The sequence below is a fragment of the Mixophyes fleayi genome, chromosome 6, assembly GCF_038048845.1.
Source record: "Mixophyes fleayi isolate aMixFle1 chromosome 6, aMixFle1.hap1, whole genome shotgun sequence".
NCBI lineage: Eukaryota > Metazoa > Chordata > Amphibia > Anura > Limnodynastidae > Mixophyes > Mixophyes fleayi.
Genome location: NC_134407.1, coordinates 72,339,931 through 72,363,071, shown reverse-complemented (window position 1 = coordinate 72,363,071; position 23,141 = coordinate 72,339,931). Strand labels below are relative to the sequence as shown.

Sequence of the window (23,141 nt, the reverse complement as noted above, 5' to 3'; positions counted from 1 at the left end):
CCATGTAGCTGTATGATGCACCCTATCCAGCACCTTTATTCACAATAAGGAGTGACGCTTGCTATCCTATAGCACTCGGTTGCTGGGTATACATGTTACTATTAATCAAACTGGTTACCTGTTGCCTTATAAGCACTGATTTCTAATCTTCAAATGAGACTACACCTTTTGGAAATATACAAGCCATATGATCTGTGGGAGATATTTTTGGCTCAAAAAAAGGGACACCACCAGGATCATTTGTTCACAATCATTATGTTCATAGCATTGCCGTTCATTATGTGCATTAAGATACAAGATGCCTATATGGATTATTTTTAATATTGATGGTTTTAATTTTGCAATTAAATATTGATGCTTTGCACATAAAGAGTACTTTTTTGGAACAAATCTGTTATTTTTACCCATTCTTGTATTACAATTATTTGAGAATGCTGGGCCTGATTCATTAAGGATCTTAACTTGAGAAACTTCTTATTTCAGTCTCCTGGACAAAACCATGGTACAATGCAAGGGGTGCAAATTAGTATTCTGTTTTGCACATAAGTTAAATACTGACTGTTTTTTCATGTAGCACACAAATACTTGATAGCTTATTTGTACACTGAAATGTAAAGTTGATATTTGTGTGCTACATGAAAAAACAGTCAGTATTTAACTTATGTGCGAAACAGAATACGAATTTGCACCCCTTGCATTGTAACATGGTTTTGTCCAGGAGACTGAAATAAGAAGTTTCTCAAGTTAAGATCCTTAGTGAATCAGGCTCGCTGTCTTTTAGCCATTTATTTCTCACTTATTGGTCCATGATGCTCTTGCATCTGCCAAGATAAACCATATATATGTACATTCACCATTTGTTTGGTGCAAGACTGGTGGCTGAAAAAATGTAAGGAAATTTGTTCAGGCCTAACAAAAACAATCAGCTTTTATGTGTCTAGTGCAAGTTAGACAATGTAATCGAATTTTCGATTGGACAGATTTACACCTTTTAGCAATGCTCATAAATAACCCTCACTGTAGAGAACATCATGCTTCCATCGACATCCTTGAAGAAGTAGCTATTGATTTAATTGGATTGTGCAAATAGTCAGACGTTAACGGGATGAATAATGAATAATTGCACATTGCTGTACAGTTTCCTTCACGGGATATAAAAGCTTAATCTGGCACTTAATGGATAAGAGCCACGTCTACAATCAAATTGCACATGTGAACGGAATGTGAAACACCATAGTATTATTATTCTATTTTTTTTATTTATCCCACAGAGTTCCAGTTTAATGGCTATGAAAAAGTCCTTACCTAAAGGACGAAACGCGTCGCTACAGCTACTATATGACTGGATCATCTAGACCACTCCAAGTATATCCTATTGCATCTATCTCATACTTTGACCGGACTCTCGCTATTATATCTACAAATAGCCCTGAGGATTCTAAGCGGAACACAGTTTGAACAACATTGTGTTTATCCGGACATCTGAGAGGTGCGCACCTCACTCCTGCAGAGACGCTGAGACTGAAACTGATCACTCCTCCATGTGGACATCGAAAACTGCAAGTATTTGCTATACTCACGGTGTGAGGTCTACACTATAATATTGGAGGATCTACATCTCTAGGAGACAAATCGGGTATTCATCTCAGCAGTCTGAACAATAGTATTTTTTGGAGTATATATTTTTTGGGATTGAATCATTCACTGTCTAAGAGACATTGTAATAGGGTTCTCTTATACATGTCATTTAAGAAGATATACTGATATCTCTGTACACTATATGCTGTTTCTCATTGGCTTAATTACCAATACTTTCAGATTATTATTGGGGATCTTATGTATTTTTATAATAAATGTTGATTCTATTTATATTTTGCAATCGTTGTAGAATTTATATTTATTAAGTACTATTGGATAGTAGTGGTCCATATTACCCACTGGATGTCTCACATTCGCGCTGTCATTGTTTTGTGGTGATTGGTACTATTGAGGGGAGTGACACTTTCCCCAGATTAGCGGCGTTTAGGAGACATTCCAGCAGGGCCTTTTTTATTATTAGCGCCAGGTATTTGTTATTTTATACTAGAGTTACAGTTTATGCAGAGTAGGCAAGTTCACACAGAACAAGCACTACAATCTGACTCTGCAGACAAGACTGGTTACATATGGGTCAACCAACTATTTATGGGTAAATCTCCCAAAAGTATGGACAGCACTGCTATTTTATATTTATTTAATTATGTATTAATTATATTTGGGGGGGGGGGGGGGTGCAGATCCTTAATTGCAATTACTTTTTCATGTTTATTTAGATCCATAATCAAACAAAATCATACATTAGGTGTAGCATTGTTTAATTAGAAAATAGTACTGTAAATGAACACCCTAAATAGTATCTGTGTATTTTGAGCAATGCATCTCCAACACAATACTCACATACACCGACAAGCCACAACATTAAATCCGCCTGCCTAATATAGTATATGCCCCCCTTGTGCTGCCCAAACAGCTCTGACTCGTCGAAGCATGGACTCCACAAGTCCTCTGAAGTTGTCCTGTGATATCTGGCACCAAGACGTTAGCAGCAGATCCTTGGTTCGGACTTGCTTTTCCAGCACATCCCACAGTCTCAGTTGAGATTTAGATCTGGGGAATTTGGAGGGCAAGTAAACACCTTGAACTATTTGTCATGTTCCTCAAACCATTCCTGAAGAAGTTTTGCAGAGTGGTAGGTGGCATTATCCTGAAAAGAGGCCACTGCCATCAGGGAAAACAGTTACCATGAAGGTGTACTTGGCCTGCAACAGTGTTGAGGTAAGAGGTACGTGTCAAAGTAACATCCACATGAATGCCAAGACACAAGGTTTCCCAGCAGAACATTGCCCAGAACATCATACTGCCTCCGCCGGTTTGCCTTCCTCCCAGAGTGCATCCTGGTGCCATCTCTTCCCCAGGTAAACAACGGACTCGCACCCAGCCATCTGCATGATGTAAAAGAAAACTTGATTCAGCAGACCAGGCCACCTTTTTCCATTGCTCCATGTTTCAGTTCTGGCACTCATGTTCCCATTGTAGCTGCTTTTGGCAGTGGAAGTGATCAGCACGAGCACTCTGACTTGTCTGCAGCTATGTAGCCCCATACGCAGCAAGCTGCGATGCACTGTGTGTTCTGACATATCATTACTGAATAAGTTAATTAACCTGCATTAACTTTTTCAGCAATTTCTGCTACAGTAGCTCTTCTGTGGAATTGGACCAGACGTGATAGACTTTTCTCTCTACGCACACCAATGAGCCTTGGGCACCTATTATCCTGTCGCTGGTTCACCGGTTGTTCTTCTTTGGACCACTTTTGGTAGGTATTAACACCCCACAAGACCTGGTGTTTTGGAGATGAACTGACCCAGTCATCTAGCCATCACAATCTGTCAAAATCACTCAGATTCTTATGCTTGCTCACTTTTCCTGCTTCCAACACATCAACTTCAAGAACTTGACTGTTCACTTGCCATCTAATATATCCCACCCCTTGACATGTGCCATTGTGACAAGATAATCAATGTTATTCTCTTCACTCTTTATATATATATATATATATATATATATATATATATATATATATATATATACACACACACACACACACACATATACATATATATACACATATATATATATATATATATATATATATATATATATATATATATATATACACACACATATACATACATGCACACACCTACATATTTGCACATACATATACACATACATACATACATACATACATATACACATCCATACACACTCACACATCATATACACACACACAACATATATATATATACACACACACACACACACACACACACACACACACACACACACACACACATCATATACACACACTTTGCATAAGTGAATTTGCAGCAAAGAGTCTTCATGATCCATAAAAGTAATTTGCAAAAATTAGAAGCAAGAGAAAGGCTCAAAGGAAAGTTCAAGATTTGGAGATTATTAAAATGCAGGTTTGCCTCGCTGCTGAGAACTGCAGACTTTGAAGAATCCACATTATGCTTTTCTTTTTTGGAGAGTGGAGGAAAAAAGGCTAATAAACATTGGTATATTAAAAAGACTTCTTTGAAGACTGATTATTATCATTTTTGATTCTGAACATATTGCAGAATAAATACAATCAAACTATGCAGCTCCCCAGGAGAAATAACCCTGAGAAACCACAACCTGTTCTAGCTCTGTTCGAACTTCTATCGACAGCAGACATCGAGCCCCCACCTACTTCCTCTACAACCTTTATAAGGCTATAAATCCATCTGTGACCCTAATGAACCTACATGTTTTTCCTATCTGCTGCCAAGCCTTCAGGAAAATAATTTGTAAGGATAATTGATCTTTAGCATTCAAGAGTGGAGAGGGGAAGTAACTAGCAGAGGTAAAATTCCATGGTCACAATACCCTTCTAGCCCAGTACATTGGAAATAAAGATTACAGATTGAAGTGTGGTTTTATTTAGAACCAGCAATGTATTTCAAATCACTGATAGGGTTAGATAACTGGAGGTTTGTCTGTGAAGAGCCCAGATAAAACATTCTGTAAGGAGAAAGAAACACACTGAAGGCAAGGGGGCTATTGTAGGCATTTCCACACTGTACAGTTGTTAACCCTTTATATATTACCTTAAACTATCAAATTAAAGGATTAGTAATGTATCAAATGATTTGTGTAATACCATTAAGTACACCTTAAACAAAATCCCATATCCTGAAAGTATTGATATGTGAACCGCTAGCTGAATCAAAGCCATTTTGCAGCCATTCACAAGCAGCATTGACTCCTTTCCAGCTGTGATGTTTCAAAGACTTGCAACTAAATTTGTTTTGGCTGGATATAAACATAAAATATCTTCTCCCACGGAACACAGTCAACTAAACTCCTGAAATTGTTACGTTTGCTTCTGATCATGTGAAGCAACCTTAATTTTCAGATTTAGATTTTCCATTAGATTTGTCAATATAGAGGCTGCAGTAAGCTTGCAAACACAAGGGTCGCTAAAATCAGGACTGTGGCCCTCCATAATCCTTTAACAACCAAGACATTTGGGAGTGTTGGAAAACTGACGTTAGAGCTGGTTACTCTAAACTGAAAGATGCAAGTGACAAAATTAATGGGGTACTCTCCTGAATCTGTAGACTCAAGTTGTACAGTCACTGCTTACACTAATAGCAATAAATCCTGCATTAGGCTGCCAACTCATGGAGGTTTGCAACTCTCAGGGTCAGTATAAGCAGGGTCTGTAAAGTGTGGAAATCCTGCAACAGCTCATAGCTAGAATGAAAGAACTGGTCACTGGCGGTAGCCCAAGAGAATGCCCTGTAGGGTCTTCATGCGTGGTATATGACAACAAAGGATGCTTGCCTGTGTGAGAGACCACTCTACCTATGCGGATGCTCAGTTCACGGTCCTCATATGCTGACCCTTCATACTTCTTTATGTCGGGCTTGGAATCATAATTTAATGTGGCCATTGAGAATGGGTCATTGTCCATGCCCTAGAAGAGAGAAAATACACTAATGAGGAGCTAGACAAACAACCAAAAATAATATAAATGAGAAGCCGCACTATGGACGCCCATTACATATAAAAAACAACCTACATAATTTAAATGTACTACTTTAAGTTAAATGACATACACATTTTCCATTATGAGAAAAAAAAAAAAAAGAAATAACCCTAAACATTTGTTTTACATACAACTGCCTATAATATTTCCACGGATGTCAGGCATGTCCTATAACAGATACAGAACATCTTGTTTTACTAATTATCTTGTGTCAAGAACATAAACTGCCTGCTTCACTATATTCTACAGGTAAAAAAAGGTTCCAGAAATGGCAAAATATTGCCATTACTTTACAAATCTCTCAGCTATGGACATGCACATTGTTCCCACTAGGAGACAGATTATGTCATTATTACTAGCAGATATGAGTCACTGTGTAACTGATGGAAGTGTCACCCTGACTGGGCTTCTCATTTTACCTGTACAATTGTTTCTTTACATTTTATCTTCTGACAAATGCATTTTCTAAACTTTACCTTGCTTAACATTTATTGAATGTTGTTTATACATATTCAAAGTTGCCACAACTGAACAATATTGCTGAACACTTTATTTAACAATCATATTGGAGAATTGGGATTGTTTATATTCCAATCGCTTTGCCTGTCTTAATTTCCCTTGTTTCATTACTGTGTTTGACCCTAATGGAAAAGCTCTATGGAGTGTGCTGGTGCAATAGAAATAAATATGGTCATTATTATAATTATTAATAATAATATCTATTATACAAAAAAAAGGCAGAATTTATCAATATTTTTAATGGAATACATTTTCCAGTTGAACTTCAATAAAAAGAAAGCTTCAAACGAACCACATGTAATAAAGACAGTTCAGATGTCTCTTCACTCTCATGGCTAATTTAAGCCATAAAGTAACTGACATATAACGAGAAAAATTTAAATATTTTGTTTAATGAAAGGGATAGGGCTTTTGCACAATGTGCCTCTTACACAGCTAGGTGCACTTCCAGTTTGTGGAGATGTCTGCAGAGAGTGGACACAACAGGTATGATACGGAGAGCTAAGGCTGCATTGTGGGATGCTTGCACGAGTAAACAATTAGTAAGCCACTTGGCACTCATATCATAGAAAACCAGATCATTTTGATAAATAGCTGAAAGAAAATAGTCGGCAGAACCAAACTAAAAATGAATCACATTAAAGAAGAGAAGGGAAGTGAACTAGAATGAGTGAGGCAGAACAGATTGAAAAGTATATTAAACAGCAAACAAGACATGTCAACTATCTTCACTATGCAGACCTCAATGAGATCAGCAGAATCCATGACACTGCTGTCTATCTTAATCCCACAACACCCTCTCTTACTTAAACTGATTGTTTTGGAGTACCAAGTTCATACACACCAGCAGGACTTCATTTCTGTTGGAACGTCATTCAGGCACTTCTTTTACCCCCACAATCTTTAATGTTTAAAGATCATTTTTAATGCGCTCCCAAGTACAGGAATACACTTTATCTATAAATTCAGACACAACCTGTCCAGATTATTATACCGTACATACAGATTATAGACCTTCACTGTCTCTCAGTAAGCGACTCTGAGATTCAATGTGTAAAGACACTGAGATATGCCCTTGTGAGAATTAGAGGTCTCTTTCTACTAGCGAGAGGATTAAGCCAAATCTTGACAGACCTGCATAAACAAATAGTTATAGACAGCTGTGCAGTATAACAAAATTGAGATTCCATTCTCAACCTTAATGCATTCAGACCAAATGGCTTTAATGAAATTCCTCTGCAGACCACTAAGGGAGGCTGAAGAATTCCCTCTGCAGAGAATAACTTGATCAGGTTCCCACATAGTGTAATCTCATCATCATCACAGTCTGTATGAGTGATTTACTGCATGTGTAGAGCTCCATCCAAAGCATAAGACACCAACACGCCAGAGGAAACTTCTGCTATGCTGTTCTGTTGCGGTCAGGATTGAGTATATTTGTTTATCTGGATCTGAATGTATTACAGCGACCACACGCTTATGCACATATTTCCAATATTCCAAGAAAAAAACCCAACAAATAATCACAGATTCACCTGGAAATAGGGCACCCCTTCCTGCTTTCCTGTGGCATCTCTACATTTCATAGATTGTAAGCTTGCGTGCAGGGGCTTCTGACCTCTTTGTCTGTATTATCCATACTTGCCAACTCTCCCGGAATGTCCGGGAGACTCCCGCATTTCGCGAGAGTCTCCCGGACTCCCGGGAGAGTGTGGCAATCTCCCTGATCTGCAAAATTCGGTTTAAACGCCGCGATTCACCCGGGCCAAAATGACGCGATTTCGGCGCCCCGCCCCCTGCACGCCCACGTCCCAGCCGGCATCTCCCGGAAGAAAGAAAACAAATATTGGCAAGTATGGTATTACCCAGTATTGTTTATTACTGTGTTTGTCCCCAAAAGTGCTATGGAATTTTCAAGCGATATATATATATATATATATATGTTGATGATGATGATATCCCACATGTGCCTCACTGAATGAACCTTGATTTGCGTGCATTAGTTGTGACTGGCTGAAGTCTTACCTAGATAGTCTTACCTAGATAGTCTGACCTAAAACCAATTACAATAGACGCCGACACCCTATAAAAATGCAGCAAAATTATGAGCTAGAAGTCATTATTGACACTAATGTATGAAAAGTGAATAGAAGAAGCAGCCTAATGTATGATAAGGGGCTCATCAGACTACAGAACAGGAGAAAATGTATGAAACCTAAACGAAGTAAGCATTTAAAATCAACTTTCTATCAAACTGACCAGCCAGGCACCAAATCTGCAGTATAAGAGCTTCTGTTATCCACTTCGTTAAAGTATGCAAGACACAGAGAAATTGGATTTTCATCTCCTGCTTAGGCCCTAATAAGTGTTGACTGGTGCTATTCATATTAATTGTTGGCGTTTATAGAGCACAATAGAACTTTAACCTTGCTCCCTGGCGTCAACTGCTTGTACAGTGGCAGTCAAAGTGCCTTTCACATGTCTGTTGCTTGTGTTGGGAAGTAGAATAGTGATGTTCTGTATATTACAGAGCAGCAATCTCTTCATAGCTTTTTCAGCATTTAAAATAAAAAAGAAAGAAAAGGCTGCATGCACAATGAATGTCCATTCTACGGCTCTGAAAATGTGGGGAGGCCACAGACATGCCCTTTATATGAAAGCTATTGTTTAAGGCAGGCTCTGAAACATGCTTTGTGTTGAGAATCTTAAGCTGAAAATGCCAAGGACCTTTCTGTTTCTCACATCTATTGACTATGTCTATTTATATGACCCAAAGTTAAAGAGCTTTTTTCCCTACTGGGCAAGCTTCTCCACTTGATTCTGTTAAGCAGAACAGGGACACCTATCATCTTAAACCAGCATAAATCAATATAAAAAAAAAAGCTTCCACGATTAGTCTTTGTAAACTAAAAAAAAAAAACCGCTTTACACCGTAGACGCATATTTAGATCACCAAAAAGTTGCTAATCTATATTCTATATTTTGTGCGGTGGAATACATACAGCACTTGTAGGAAACCAGTCAGTTTGCTATATTTAAACTACACTAGTAATCTATACTTAGTGGAGCCAGATATTATGTTGACCGAACAAACATTCATGAGAAATTATCAATTTACTGAGCCACACAGGAAGAGAGTATAGGCTCAGTGAGGCTCCCAATGAAATTGTAGGTTGCATTCTGGCAAATATTTGGTCAACTGACAATATGGCTGCCTACACTGTGTGCAGCAGACATTCAATTATTCTCCACAAGCTACACTGCCAGAGTGAGTCTATCTTTTTCAGCTCGAATACCTGCAGAATAAGTCTATCCCTTGGTTGTTCCACAAACGCTTGAGAGCTACAGGTTATCCAAGTCATGATCTAAATTATTACAGGCTTTATATATTTAGGACAAATGTGTTTAGAAAGCTAATATATGCTAATAAAATATATATATTTTACCCTTGGTATCCCAGTAATCTGTCTCTTTACAAGCCTACTGTTTAAGTGTTCTGTGCATTTCAGATGTCATCTCTAGTCACATTCCAGCAGCCGAATGGTTAAACCCTCACACAAAGAGACAACCCATCAAAAACAATTTATCTGAATAATTAAAAAGCAATCAGTCTCTTTTACAAACAACTACAAGGAGTCATTGTGCTGAAAATGCCAGGAGCAGAGTTTGCATTCCTAAACGGAGTGATTAATTTCTTGGCCTTTTTCATATCAGGCAATGCAAAAATATGGCAGAGTGGGAGGCTCTCAATCATGGTTATTATAACCTGATTATCAGCCGTACATCACTGTCAGCAGGCAGAGGACCCGTGGCTGGCACAAGGCTTGTTTGTAAGGAACACTGGCTGCGAGTTACGCTCCATTACAGAACACTGGTATGGGTATAGCAACTTGTTCTGAATGCTTCACTTTTTTTGTACCGAAGTTATGAGAGTAAATCAGCAATTTATTTATAAAGATAAATTTGGTTAGGGTCTGAGCACCTCATTGTATTGGATCATTATCTCCTCCTCGTCCATGTCTACCCTGTTTATTAGTCAGACAGATCATTGGAATGTTTATATCAGCAAATTCTGATCTTGTGGGAGGCAGTGACCTGTCCTCTCCTGTGATTGTGTAAGTAAGGACTGCATGTGACAGTGGCAGAGTCATGTGTGAAGAGGAGAATGGAAGACACAGATTGAGAGCTCGGTAATGGAAGGACCAGGGTCCAACAACACCACAGAATATTGATGTGAGGCTTCGGTCACAGAAAATTGATGTTTTGATCGCACATCAACATGAAAGAGATTTCCACATCCAACTTCTTATCAGAATCTAGCTGGATATTGACATTAAAGGAAAATTATGGATAAAGTAACAGTTGCTACAGGAGGGCTTCCTCCTGCAACTCCCTCCTCCACCATCCCTATCGGTCAATTAAAGCAATGTATATTCTCCTAACAGAAATATATCAAACTGTATTATTTGTATTGCATAGAATTTTGAAAGATTTGCGTTAATTCTTAGCTTTAGTTATTAAGAGAGCACACCAAATGTACGTGTTTAAAACTTTCAGCAAAGCATTGGTTGTGGTCAGGGCCGGACTGGCCATCGGGCATCTCTGGCGAATGCCAGAAGGGCCGATGGCTAGTTGATCCAGCGGGTCAAGGATGCCAGCCCGAGCAACACAGCTCACTGCGCGCTGCTCGGCGGACAGTTTCAATGTGATGTGCGGCTATGTGATTTTAATCACACAGGACGGCACCTGCCACGTGGTGCGCGTCTCATGTGATTACTTGCATCGGCCGCACATCACATTGAAACTGTCCGCCAAGCAGCGTAACAAGGTAAGTGTGTCCCTCTCACTGGGGAGTGCTGTGTCTCTCTCACTAGGGGGCTGTGTGTCTGGCTGCCAATTGTGTGTGTATCAGTACATTTCGTGGAGTTTGTGTATATGTATATGTATATATATATATATATATATATATATATATATATATATATATATAAAATATGTGAGGGAAGGGAGGATCTTAATATAGTGTGGAAGGTAGGCTATTTAATGGTGGAGTGTAGGTGGGGGCTAATTATTTAAGGTGAGGTGAAGGAACCTTTAATTTCATGCTGGGGTGGTTTATTACATGTGGCTTTTTATTAAATGTGAATATGAATTATTTATTGCTGGGTATGGTTGTGGAAAATGGCTATATTTATTAAACTTTAATGCCATTTAATTTATTGCCGAGACTGATTGCAGGGTGGGAAATATGTTTTGGGTATATTGTTAATTTAATGTTGGGGCTGGTTGGAGGGAAATAGGTCTACTAATTAAATGTGAATATTATTATTGTGGGGACTGGATTTTTAATTATAAAACGTGAGTACTATTGTTTTAATACTGGGGCTGGTTGGAATTTTCTAAATCTCATGTACCCCATATTTTCAAAATAGGGCATCCAATATTCCAGGATCAAGACAAGAAAGAACTGAGCTGAGCAGGACAGTCTGCCAACTGTCCTGAATCTGGTGGGGCAGTCTTCAATTTGGGTGACTGTCTCACTTAGTCAAGATTTGGTTTGACTGCAAGGACAGTTGTGAGGTATGTCCCACTTCACAACGTACTGCTTGTGAAGGCAGAGCTGTATGCTTCTAACAGTAGTGCACACAGTATTGCCTGTGTATTTGTCTAAAATGATAACCATGTTACATAATAGGGGCCCTGCTATCTTAAATACCCTGGGCCCCCTGAGCCTTAATCCAGCTTTGGTTAGGGGAAGGGAACTGAGAGCTGCTCCCAGTTCCTGGACAGGACACAGACTGCAGAGCAAGCCGAGGAGCTCTAAGTCTCACAACATTTGGTAATCTCGTGAGACAAAGAGCTTCCCTGCTTACTCTACAGGAAGTTCCCACCCTGATGGATGTCAGCAGCACCAGAAGCATAGATAAGTACAGTGGGCTGGGGATGGGGTGATGTGGCTGGGAGGGCGAGATAAATGTAATGTTTTATTATAATGTATGTATCAATGCCCCATGTTGGCCACACCCACAACACAATGTGGTCACGCCCTTTTCAGCACCGCTGCTGCGCGGTGCACACAGTTTCTTTCATGCTGGAACGGAGGTGGGCCTGTGTAGTTTAAATGCCAGGGCTGATTTTTAGCCCCAGTCCAGCACTGGTTGCGGTGATGTTAATGATCTATTATAAACTGATATTTTTCTCAATAAATCTAAATTGCATAATAAACATTTTGTTAAAAACACGTTTTCTCTTCTGCTCCACAGGAGGGTTCTGTTCTCCCTGCGCTCCTCTGATTCAGAATTCATTGTATATGCGAATGAGCAAAGATATGTCTGGACAATTACATTATATACAGTATGAGTTGCATGCACCATCAGACACTAAATCTAGCATACATGTGTGTTCTGAGCAAACATGTAACAATCAATTACAAAACATGTGTCAGGAATCTAGGTAAAATTCACGTCTCGTAACATATTACAGCATATACAACGCTAAACAACGCCCAGAGAGTCTCCTTTGCTAACTTTTAGCAACCTATGAGATTCCAATTGTCACTCTTCTAGTAAAAGTTATTAAATAAACGCCAATATCCCACAGTACAGTAAATTGCAGCGGATACCCCCTGTATTCGGTTTATATTTTCTCATACTGTGAACAGAACATTATTGTACATTTTAATACCAGAATCGTATTTTGCTTGTGTAACTACAATGTTGAACAGTTCTGGAATAGAGATGGGTTGGCATGGCAATATATTAATCACTGTACACTGTGACATCAGTCAGTTGAAGACCAGGGGAAGATGAAAACAATGCCCTCCATATAGGACTATCCGAAATGGTGGTGGAGTCCCCCACCTGGGTTATGGCTGCTTATTGCTGGACCACTTTCCAGGCTACAGATGGCAGCTCACAGATCGACTACCAGAATATAAATAGCTTTTAGAGGGTCCATTGCAATGAAATCAATGCTGATACAGGGTGCAGTAACATAAACAAGGTATGCATGATTAAACATTAAGGGCCTGATGCAGAGTTGGCCCCAATTGCACACCGAATAGCAAGCGCAAATTGCATTAACTAATAAAGATGCAATTGTGAGTATATGCAAACCTGCAACTATAACAAGATACATGCAGGTCTGCACCAGTTGTATATGTGCCCGTGTGTGTTACAAACACTTATGCCCAAGTGCAAGGAAGAAAGCATCTACCCAGTGTCAGCGGAGCATTCGCAAACAGCCAATCACAAGCAGTCGTCATCATCATCATCCACTATTTGCACCTGTCCTTGACCACCTGCAAATAATACAGCTTGGACTGTTGTATATGCATTTGTGTCCCCGTCTGCATCTGTGTGCAACTTTGTGAACACGCATTTACTGTACTATATGTTAGAATGCCCCTTCCATACCCCGTCCTACCTTTCCAGTTGCAAGTGTAAGTGTCAGAATCAGATAAATCTGTATAGTTGCACATGCATGTGGGCCATTTCTGGGCTTGCTCAGAGCAATTTCATGCAAGATATCCTAAGCAAACCGACATAGTACTTGCTCTGCTTCAGTGTCTGTTTCAATATGTATTGATTAAGGTAACAAGCCCAAATTTGATCAGCGATGTGGCTAACCTCTAGGAACAATGACATTCTATCTGTGCTGCCCTAGAAAGGCATGAATAAAAGTTTACCCTAAATTAGCAATTACTCTTGCTCACAGAACTCTTTCAACCAGACAAACTAATAATACTCAACCATGTACAACAAATAAAATGGTTGAGAGAATTAACACGAGGTCTTCTCTGCTAGCCTAGGCACGTCTATAGGGTACATTCAGCCCTTGGAGGGTCCCAATTCACTCTGTAGTAAACATTTCTGAGTTTTAATGGTAGTAGAACAGTACATACAATATAATGTCTCATTTAACATGTATATATTATGTTTATATAACTAACTTCCAATGCTACTGAATATAGTCTCATGTTGTTTAGTGCAGTTACTTGACAGTAAGATTTCTTAGGAGCATTAATAAATACAAGATTGACAGATAGTAAAGAATTACTAGTGTTTTGAGTTGAGTGTCGCCTAGGGCTCATTGTAGCTTTAGATTGCCATTATTGAAGATATAAGAGAGGTAGGTAGTAAGTGGGCAAAAGTGATAAGGCAATGAGAAATGACGGAGGGCTTTATAGGCAAGGACTTAATGGGATGTAAGGAAGGGAAGGTCTGGAGCCACCAGGGTGCGAATGGGTGTATTCAAGAGAAAGAGAAGAGAGACAATGAAGAGGAAGGCAGTTACAGTAGTCAAAATAGGATATTACACACGAGTGGATTAGCGACAGGACCCGTATAATAGACTGAACAAAGATGATAAAGTAGAGGACAGATTTCAAGATGATTCCAGGAGGTGATTATGACATTGTGTTTTTCCTCACCACTCTGCCCTAGTGCACCATGGCAAAGCCAACCTTAAAGAATAGCACTTCAGATGTACTTTCAGCAGTTAAAAACACAAACGTGCTGTTTGTATATATGTTTCTGCTTGTGTGTTTGTTTTTTTTTGTTTTTTTAAGAAAAATATTAAAGGGTTTAAGAGGAAGGATTTTTAATTTGTAATTCTCACTTCCCAAGTTCAGATTCATTTTTTGCAGCAACCCTCAAACACTGCTAATTATTTGTTATGAACTGAAGTAATGTTGGCTGCCAATTTTGGTTCTAATTGCAGATCTGCAATGATCACCATACTTAGCATGAGGTGTTGTGTAATGATCCATGCACACATGTGAAATGTTAAAAGGGCTCTTCACCTTAGAGATAAAAATAACTGTCGGCCAGAGATCAGTACATGAAAAGATATAACACTCACTATCATGGTCCCTATGACACTGTGAAAAGAAAATGCTGTTCAGGCTCTCAACAGTTTTGCAAAAGCAGAGCGAAGTAGCTGCCTCCCCATTTAAGTTTAAACTTCTTTTTGACATGAATCAGCCTTGGAAAATGCATTAAACGTCATGTCTAGAGGAGGCAAGCCTCCTAACCTAAGTTTTATTTCTTATTTTATTAAATGATATTTATATAGCCCCTAGATACTACACAGTGCTTTAGAGAGAATATTTAATAATTTGCATCAGTTGTTGCCCAAATGGAGCTTATTATCTATCTTCTGTACCACATCGACACAAGAGTTAATTTCGTTCAAAGCCAATTAACCATACTTGCCAACTTTTCCTCGTTGGCTTCAGGGAGATCCCGGGGGAGGTGGGCGTGCAGGGGCAGGGCTTGACGAATTGGATCATTTTGGCTCCGTCCCCTAAACGATTATCACAATTTTGGCCATTTACAGCAGGGGGCGGGACTAAGATGACACAATATTTGCGTAATTAAGCCCCGCCCTGGACACTTCTGTATTGCGGGTGTGAGAACCGGGAGGTTGCCCTGCTCTCTCGGGAGCCTGGGAGGTCTCCCAGAAATGTGGGAGTCTTCCAGACATTCCGGGAGAGTAAACAACTATGCGTTACAGAAAAGCAGCTAATGAATCTCTAGAGACTAAAGTGTCTTTTACATTTCTGTCTCCATTACTGAAGTCATGTTCTCTTACCTGTCAGTCTTTGATTAAGACTTGGTTTCCATGAAAATGGCCACCTCCATAGGCATCATGGACATGGACATAGGACACAATTTCTGTACTGTGTCATCATGTCACAGATGGCGAAGCCAACTCCATCTTGTACTGGCTCAGCATCAGGGAGAATGCCAGACTCTTCAGGGAGTGAGGGAGATCACCCCTATTTCAGGGAGTCTCCCTGACATTCAGGGAGAGTTGGCAAGTATGCAATTAACGCACTAGTAATCTTTGGAGTATGGGAAAAAACAAACACTTGATGGAAACCCACAAAAACACAGAAAAACATACATACTGAGTGGGGATCCATCATAGCCACATCATTGTGCAATGTTAGATCATACTTGCCAACTTTTCCTCGTTGGCTTCAGGAAGATCCCAGGAGAGGTGGGTGTGTGGGGGAGGAGCTTGATAATTTGCATCATGTTGGCCCCGTCCCCTAAACGACTGTCACATATGACAATATGACAATATTTGCGTCATTAAGCCCTGCCACTTATCTATTGCGAGGGCGAGAACTTTTGGCCATGACTGTGAATTGTAAACAAATTAACAACATCATGGATAATTAAAAACTTTAAGCAGAAGACAAGATGCAATTGTTTGAGTCTGTCTGGGACTTTTGATGAGCTAATTTATTTTATACCCCTTCACCCTACTATGCTTCTGATCATCTGGCTTATACGGCAAACTTCATCAACTTATGAGGAGCCCTTTTGAAATAAACAGCACAATGCAAATTAATAAGATAAGGAAAAAAAAAAAAAAAATCGCAAAGAATAAAAATCATGCTAGTTCAGAACTCTTAGACAGCTTGCAATATCGAATGAATCTATTTTGGAAACATATTCAATAGAATCCCTCTTTTTATTTTTTTTACTAAAAGAAAGGGTTTGGAATTTGTGACGGTTTCTTAAATAAAACAAGGTATTTCATAATGATCAATGGTCCGAATACAAGAATGCAAGACTGTGTGTTTATGGGAGTGTGGATAAAATGTTGTAGAAAAAATAATGATATATTAGTGTTTACAGGGCTAATGAAGAATATGATGAGACTAGACTTTAATGAAGAATTGGTCGGAATGCTAAGTGACATGGACTCCTGACGACAAGCCTTATCTGATAGAGGGGAGAAGCCACCCAAGTGTAGAAAGGAGCTCACTGCCAGAAATAGTCAGATCTTTATAAACATTATAAATCAAAGTTTTTCTGGGGTGTATGTAGGTCTATTATTAAATAAACATAGTAGTGTTTTCTTAATCTTTTCTAAGAAAAGTCCCTATAAACATTAAAAGATTTTTAGATGTGGATGCAGAACAATGTTAGGAAAAGCACTTGCTTAGCCTAAACCACCACCATTCATGTACTTTACTTCTTTCCTCATTTTGTTTTTTTGCATTTTTTTTGGGGAATCTATTTTGCAACTACACTATATGGACAAAGGTATTTGGCCACACCTGTTAATTATTGAATTGAGGTGTTTCAATCAGACCCATTGCCAGAGGTGTATAAAATCAAGCACCTAGCCTTGCAGTCTTCATTTGCACACATTTGTAATACAAAATGGGTCATTCTGAAAAGCTCAGTGACTTCAAGCGTGGTGATAGGATGCCACCTTTGCAATAAGACGGTTCGTGAAATTTCATCCCTGCTGGATATTCCACGGTCAACTGTAACTTATATTATTAGAAAGTGGAAGCGATTAGGAAGAACAGCAACTCAGCCACGAAGCGGAAGACCACGTAAAATCACAGAGCGTGCCGTATCACCATGGTGTGTAAAAGTTGCCAACGCTCTGCTGATTCCATAGCTGGAGACTTCCAAACTTCCACTGGCATTAATGCAAGCACAAAAATTGTGTGTCAGAAGCTTAATGGAATGGGTATCCATAGCCGAGCAACTGCATGCAAGACTCACATCACCAAGACCAATGCCAAGTGTCAGATGGAGTGGTGTAAACACACCAACACTGGACTGTGGAGCAGTGGCAACATATTCTGTGAAATGACAAATCATGCTTCTGTTTGGCAGTCAGATGGGCGAGACTGGGTTTGGAGGATGCCAGGAGAACGTTACCTGCCTCACTGAATTATGCCAACTATGAAGTTTGGTGGAGGAGGGACAATGGTATGAGGCTGTTTTTCAGGGTTTGGGCTAGAGTGAAGGGCAATCTTTATGCTTCAGCTTACCAAGTCATTTTGGACAATGCTATGCTTCCAACTTTGTGGCAACAGTTTGGGGAAAGCCCTTTTACTATTCTAACATGACTGTGACCCTGTGCACAAAGTAAGGACTACAAAGACATGGTTTGAGGAGTTCGGTGTGGAAGAACTTGACTAGCCAGCAACCTGACCTCAACTCCATAGAACACCTTTGGGATGAACTGGAACGGAGATTGCATGCCTGGCCTTCTAGTCCAACATCAATACCTGATCTAATAAATGCTCTACAGAATGAATGGGTACAAATTCCCACAGAAACACTGCAGCATCTTGTGGAAAGTCTTCCAAGAAGAATGGAAGTAGTTATCGATGCAAAAGGAGGACCAACTCCATATTAAGTTATATGTATTTGAATACAATGTCATTACAGTCCCTGTTGGTGTAATGGTCAAGCATCTGAATACTTTTGTTCATATAGTGTATATCCCCTACACCAGGTCTAATTGTTTGCTAGACACACTCTATGTCAACATATAGAGTGCATCTAGCCCTTGAACTTCCTGCATATTCTTGATCTTCGGTAAAGACAGGTATAAGTGACATTGGGCAGCACAGTGGCCTAGTGGTTAGCACATCTGCCTCACAGCACTGGGGTCAAGAGTTCGATTCTCGACCATGGCCTTATCTGTGTGTGTTTGCGTGGGTGTCCTCCGTGTGCTCCGGTTTCCTCCCACACAATTGGCTGCTATCAAAATTGACCCTAGTCTCTCCCTCTCTGTCTTTCCCCCTGTATGTGTCTATGTGTGAGTGTGTGTCTATATTAGGGAATTTAGACTGTGAGCTCCAATGGGGCAGGGACTGATGTAAATGAGTTGTCTGTACAGTGCTGCGGAATTAGTGGCGCTATATAAATAAATGATGATAATGATGATGATGTTCATTTTGCCAATGTCGGCTGTCTGAATTGAGTAATCTGAAAAATGATTCGAGCTATTCAGTTTAAAACTAGTGACATCGGGTTTGTTATGGTCCAGGCCAGTAGGCATAGACAGAGTATTACATACACCCAGCCTGTTAAAGATCACAAATCTATAGGAAAGGCAACCCTGGACCAATTCTTCCAAATTCTGGGTCTGGATATCAGAAAACAGATTGTTGTGCAGAGAGCGCCTGACAACAGGGTAAAGATATTACACACATTATATTATACAGCCATAAAATAAATACCCAACTACTTTAACCATACTAACCAATACTTATGCCACAGTAATATAGCAGCCAATGCCCCGCTTGTAGTTTATAAGCCAGAGACCCCCATAGTATAACAGTCACTGTGCTCCAGGGCCATAACTAGGGATTTACAAGAGCGTCAATGGACCAGGGTGCAAAGCTGAAGGGGGGTGTATGGAAATTAATATTGTAGTTACTTTAGTTAAACTTGATGGGGCAAGGGGCACTCATTTTCTTTCTTGTCTCAGGTGTTTAAAATGTCTAGTTACCGCTCTGATGTACCCAGCTAGTGTAAATAACAGAGAGAGTTAAGAACGCTATGCTAACCACCTAATTATTTATTCATTAAAAAGCAAAATACATAAAGAGACAACAATGTATCTTATAGAATGGTGTCTAAACCCTCAGGCCATGAATAAATCACAAACAGAATATATGGCTTACTCCTTTTAAAGTATACTTTGAGACTGAAAAACTGAATGAATAAAAAAAAACTTGAAATAAAGTTCCAATTCTTGCGGGGTAACGGATCTTAATGCAATCCTGGGCTCATAGAGAGAACTCCTCACAGCTTCCTGTGGAAACGTTAGAAATGTAGAGCAATAAATGCAGATGCAAATATAGAAGATGGCTCCAAATAACTCTGTGTACTTAGCCCATGCTCCAGCCTGTAGAGAATAAAATAGCAAACATCCATCCTCCGATCCAACCCGTAAGTAACCACTTGGAACTTAATTCAGTGTTGTCGAGCATATAACCCCAGGGTTAATAGCACCAATAACCACCTTCTGAATAGCCTGATGCATTTCTCAGCCAAGATATAGCCATTTCATCAGAGGCATAGTGTGTAATGTGATCGTCTTGACTTCTAATATCGTTAACACGCGATTCATCTCATTCAATAATCCTTCAATAGGTCACGTGACACCCGGCGCCATAATCAGACAAGGTCTCCATTCATGATTTAACAAAAACGCCCATAAGAAGACAAATTGCCAATGTCGTTGTCATAGTTACCTTACAAACAAAAAAAAAAGAATACTAGCGATTTATGTAGCCAAAAATCATAAATAAGTAAATATCACATATATCCTCAAACAAAAGAGGAAAAGCAATCTAATCTTTCACAACAAGAATGGTCATTTAATATTTAACAAATAGTAAATTAACAAAAAGTAATAAAACTTCACATGAATAACACTAAGAACCAGAAACGGCTTAGTGTCACATATAAGGACTACATTGATGTAAATTAGCCAATAGACAACGATCAGCTGCAAGATTGCTAAATATTACATTATAATACTCTATAAAATACAGAGAAAATATATAGAAAAATTACTCAGAATCCCCACTGAAGAAGAAAGACATAATATTGGGTTCTAGAATGGGTTCTAACATTCTTCAATATGTTGCGCCGATGTTCCTGCAATCACACTCCAAAGGACCTTATGGTGCGACCCACATATTGGATCCCACAATTGCAATTAATCACATAGATAAAGCTTGACTGGCAATCCAGAGTCTTTTCTATTAGGAAATTTTCCTCTGATGTAAATGACGTAAATTCAGTTGCCCTATGGTCTGCAAATCCACAGGAAATACATTTTAACTTCCCACATCTGAAGAAACCACTGGCTCTATCTAACCATTTCCCTACTGTAGGTTCCCTAGTAGGATTATTGATATAACATTATTGTTAAAAAAAAACTAGGTGCCAATCTTTCCTTTAAGTTTCTAGATCACGTCCGTCAGACTCAGTGAGGAGCAGCAGCAGAGAGGACATTAGGAAAGAAAGGAAAGAAGGTAAGTAAAGGAGAGTGAAGGGGGGCACAGAGAGACACGCCGAAGGGGGACACAGAGACACGCCGAAGGGGGACACAGAGACACGCCGAAGGGGGACACAGACACGCCGAAGGGGGACACAGAGAGACACGCCGAAGGGGGACACAGAGAGACACGCCGAAGGGGGACACAGAGAGACACGCCTAAGGGGGACACAGAGAGACACGCCTAAGGGGGACACAGAGAGACACGCCGAAGGGGGACACAGAGAGACACGCCGAAGGGGGACACAGAGAGACACGCCGAAGGGGGACACAGAGAGACACGCCGAAGGGGGACACAGAGAGACACGCCGAAGGGGGACACAGAGACACGCCGAAGGGGGACACAGAGAGACACGCCGAAGGGGGACACAGAGAGACACGCCGAAGGGGGACACAGAGAGACACGCCGAAGGGGGACACAGAGAGACACGCCGAAGGGGAACACAGAGAGACACGCCGAAGGGGGACACAGAGAGACACGCCGAAGGGGGACACAGAGAGACACGCTGAAGGGGGAGAGAGATGGCGAAGAAGGGGACAGAGTAATATGGTGAAGGGGCGCAGTGATATGATGAAGGGGCACAATGCGATGGTGAAGGGGCCTAAATGCATCTTACGTCATTTTGACCCAACTGCTTAAAAAACGGGACTACCCGGTAATTATTTTGGCTTAGGGGTGCCTTGGAAAGATTATGGTTACCCTAAGGGTGCCTCGAACTGAGAAAGTTTGGGAACCACTGGTCTAACTCTAACTAGGTGGCACTCCTCTTCATATATGGCTATAAAACTGAGTCATAAATAGCATAAGGTTTATCTTTCTGTCTCTGTTTAGGAGAATGATTAAGAAGACTAAGGGCTAGATTTACTAACCTGCGGGTTTGAAAAAGTGGGGTTGTTGCCTATAGCAACCAATCAGATTCTAGCTTTCATTTATTTAGTACCTTCTACAAAATGAAAGCTAGAATCTGATTGGTTGTTATAGGCAACATCCCCACTTTTTCAAACCCGCAGCTTAGTAAATCTAGCCCTAAGTCTATCTAGTCCCTCTACTTCTTTATAGGCCTTATCCAGAATATATCGAGTGAGACTTAAAATCCCCATATTGTGAGCAATTTCTCCTAATACGGAGAAATTGGCCTTTTGGGATATTGTCCCTCCAAGGTCTATAATGACTGCTTTTGCAATGCAGAAAATTAAAAGTATCAACATCCTTAGAGTAATTTTCCGTTACTATGGTTCCTTGACAAATCTTTAAAAAAATATCCAAATAATTGATTGTAGATAAATGAAAACTACTAGTAGACCTTAAACCGAATTCGTTGGAGTTTAAATGTAAAAGTAACAGAGATAATCTCTCAGCACTATATCAGCAAGGAATACAAGAAACGATGTATCAAGAGGACATAACATTGACCAGAATAAAACAATGTTTTTAGCAGCATAAAGATTTTTAAATATACCTGTTTATCAATACTAATCTGGAATATTTATATCATTGCATCGTTTACACAACTTGTTCAAAGCAAGCAGATAGCTCTTATAAAAAATCATGTCTTTCATGGTTTGCTATTATGATTTCCGCCTCTCTAAGTGACTCATCTGCACACAGTGTGGGTGAGTAACACCGACATACACCATCTGAGACCTTGAATTATTCCTCTACTGAACATAGCCAGAACAATCCCAGAATCCTTTACTCTTAAACCAGACTGACACATGTCCATCTCACAGAATCTACTGCTTATTTTGCTCTTCACATACAGAGTAAATATTTATTCTGCAATACACAATAACCACTCACGCAGCACTGGTAAGTCTGCACACTTGGAGATGTAATGGTAACCAGTGGCATTAACCATTTATTTTCAGCAGCTTTGTGGATACTTGATTTAAGTCACTATTTGCTCACACACAAAATGAAGATGCAAGTTCTACACGTCTATGGCTCCCATTTTAATTATTGTATCATTATTGACTATTATTTTTATCTCCAACTGGCTCCTGGAATTCAAGTCAGCAAAGTGTGTGCTATCAGCCAGAAACAGGCTGACCGAACAAAATGGGAAAGACCACACCAAACACACTAACATGTGGAGAGAATACAGGAATTCTGGGTCCCAATTGGAGAATCTGCAGTCGGTCA

The 23,141-nt window shown here is 39.8% G+C and overlaps 1 protein-coding gene across 4 annotated transcripts in view; it reads right to left on the bottom strand.

The window, feature by feature from the left end:
- Window positions 1-23,141, bottom strand: part of SLC39A11 (solute carrier family 39 member 11) — a 364,339-nt gene that overhangs the window by 199,492 nt on the left and 141,706 nt on the right. For 3 of the 4 annotated variants that reach the window (XM_075216853.1, XM_075216856.1, XM_075216855.1), the window contains one exon: window positions 5,434-5,566. In XM_075216853.1, coding sequence (XP_075072954.1) covers window positions 5,434-5,566 — 133 coding nt within the window. The remainder of the gene's footprint in view (window positions 1-5,433; window positions 5,567-23,141) is intronic. The other variant, XM_075216854.1, reaches the window with a different exon arrangement.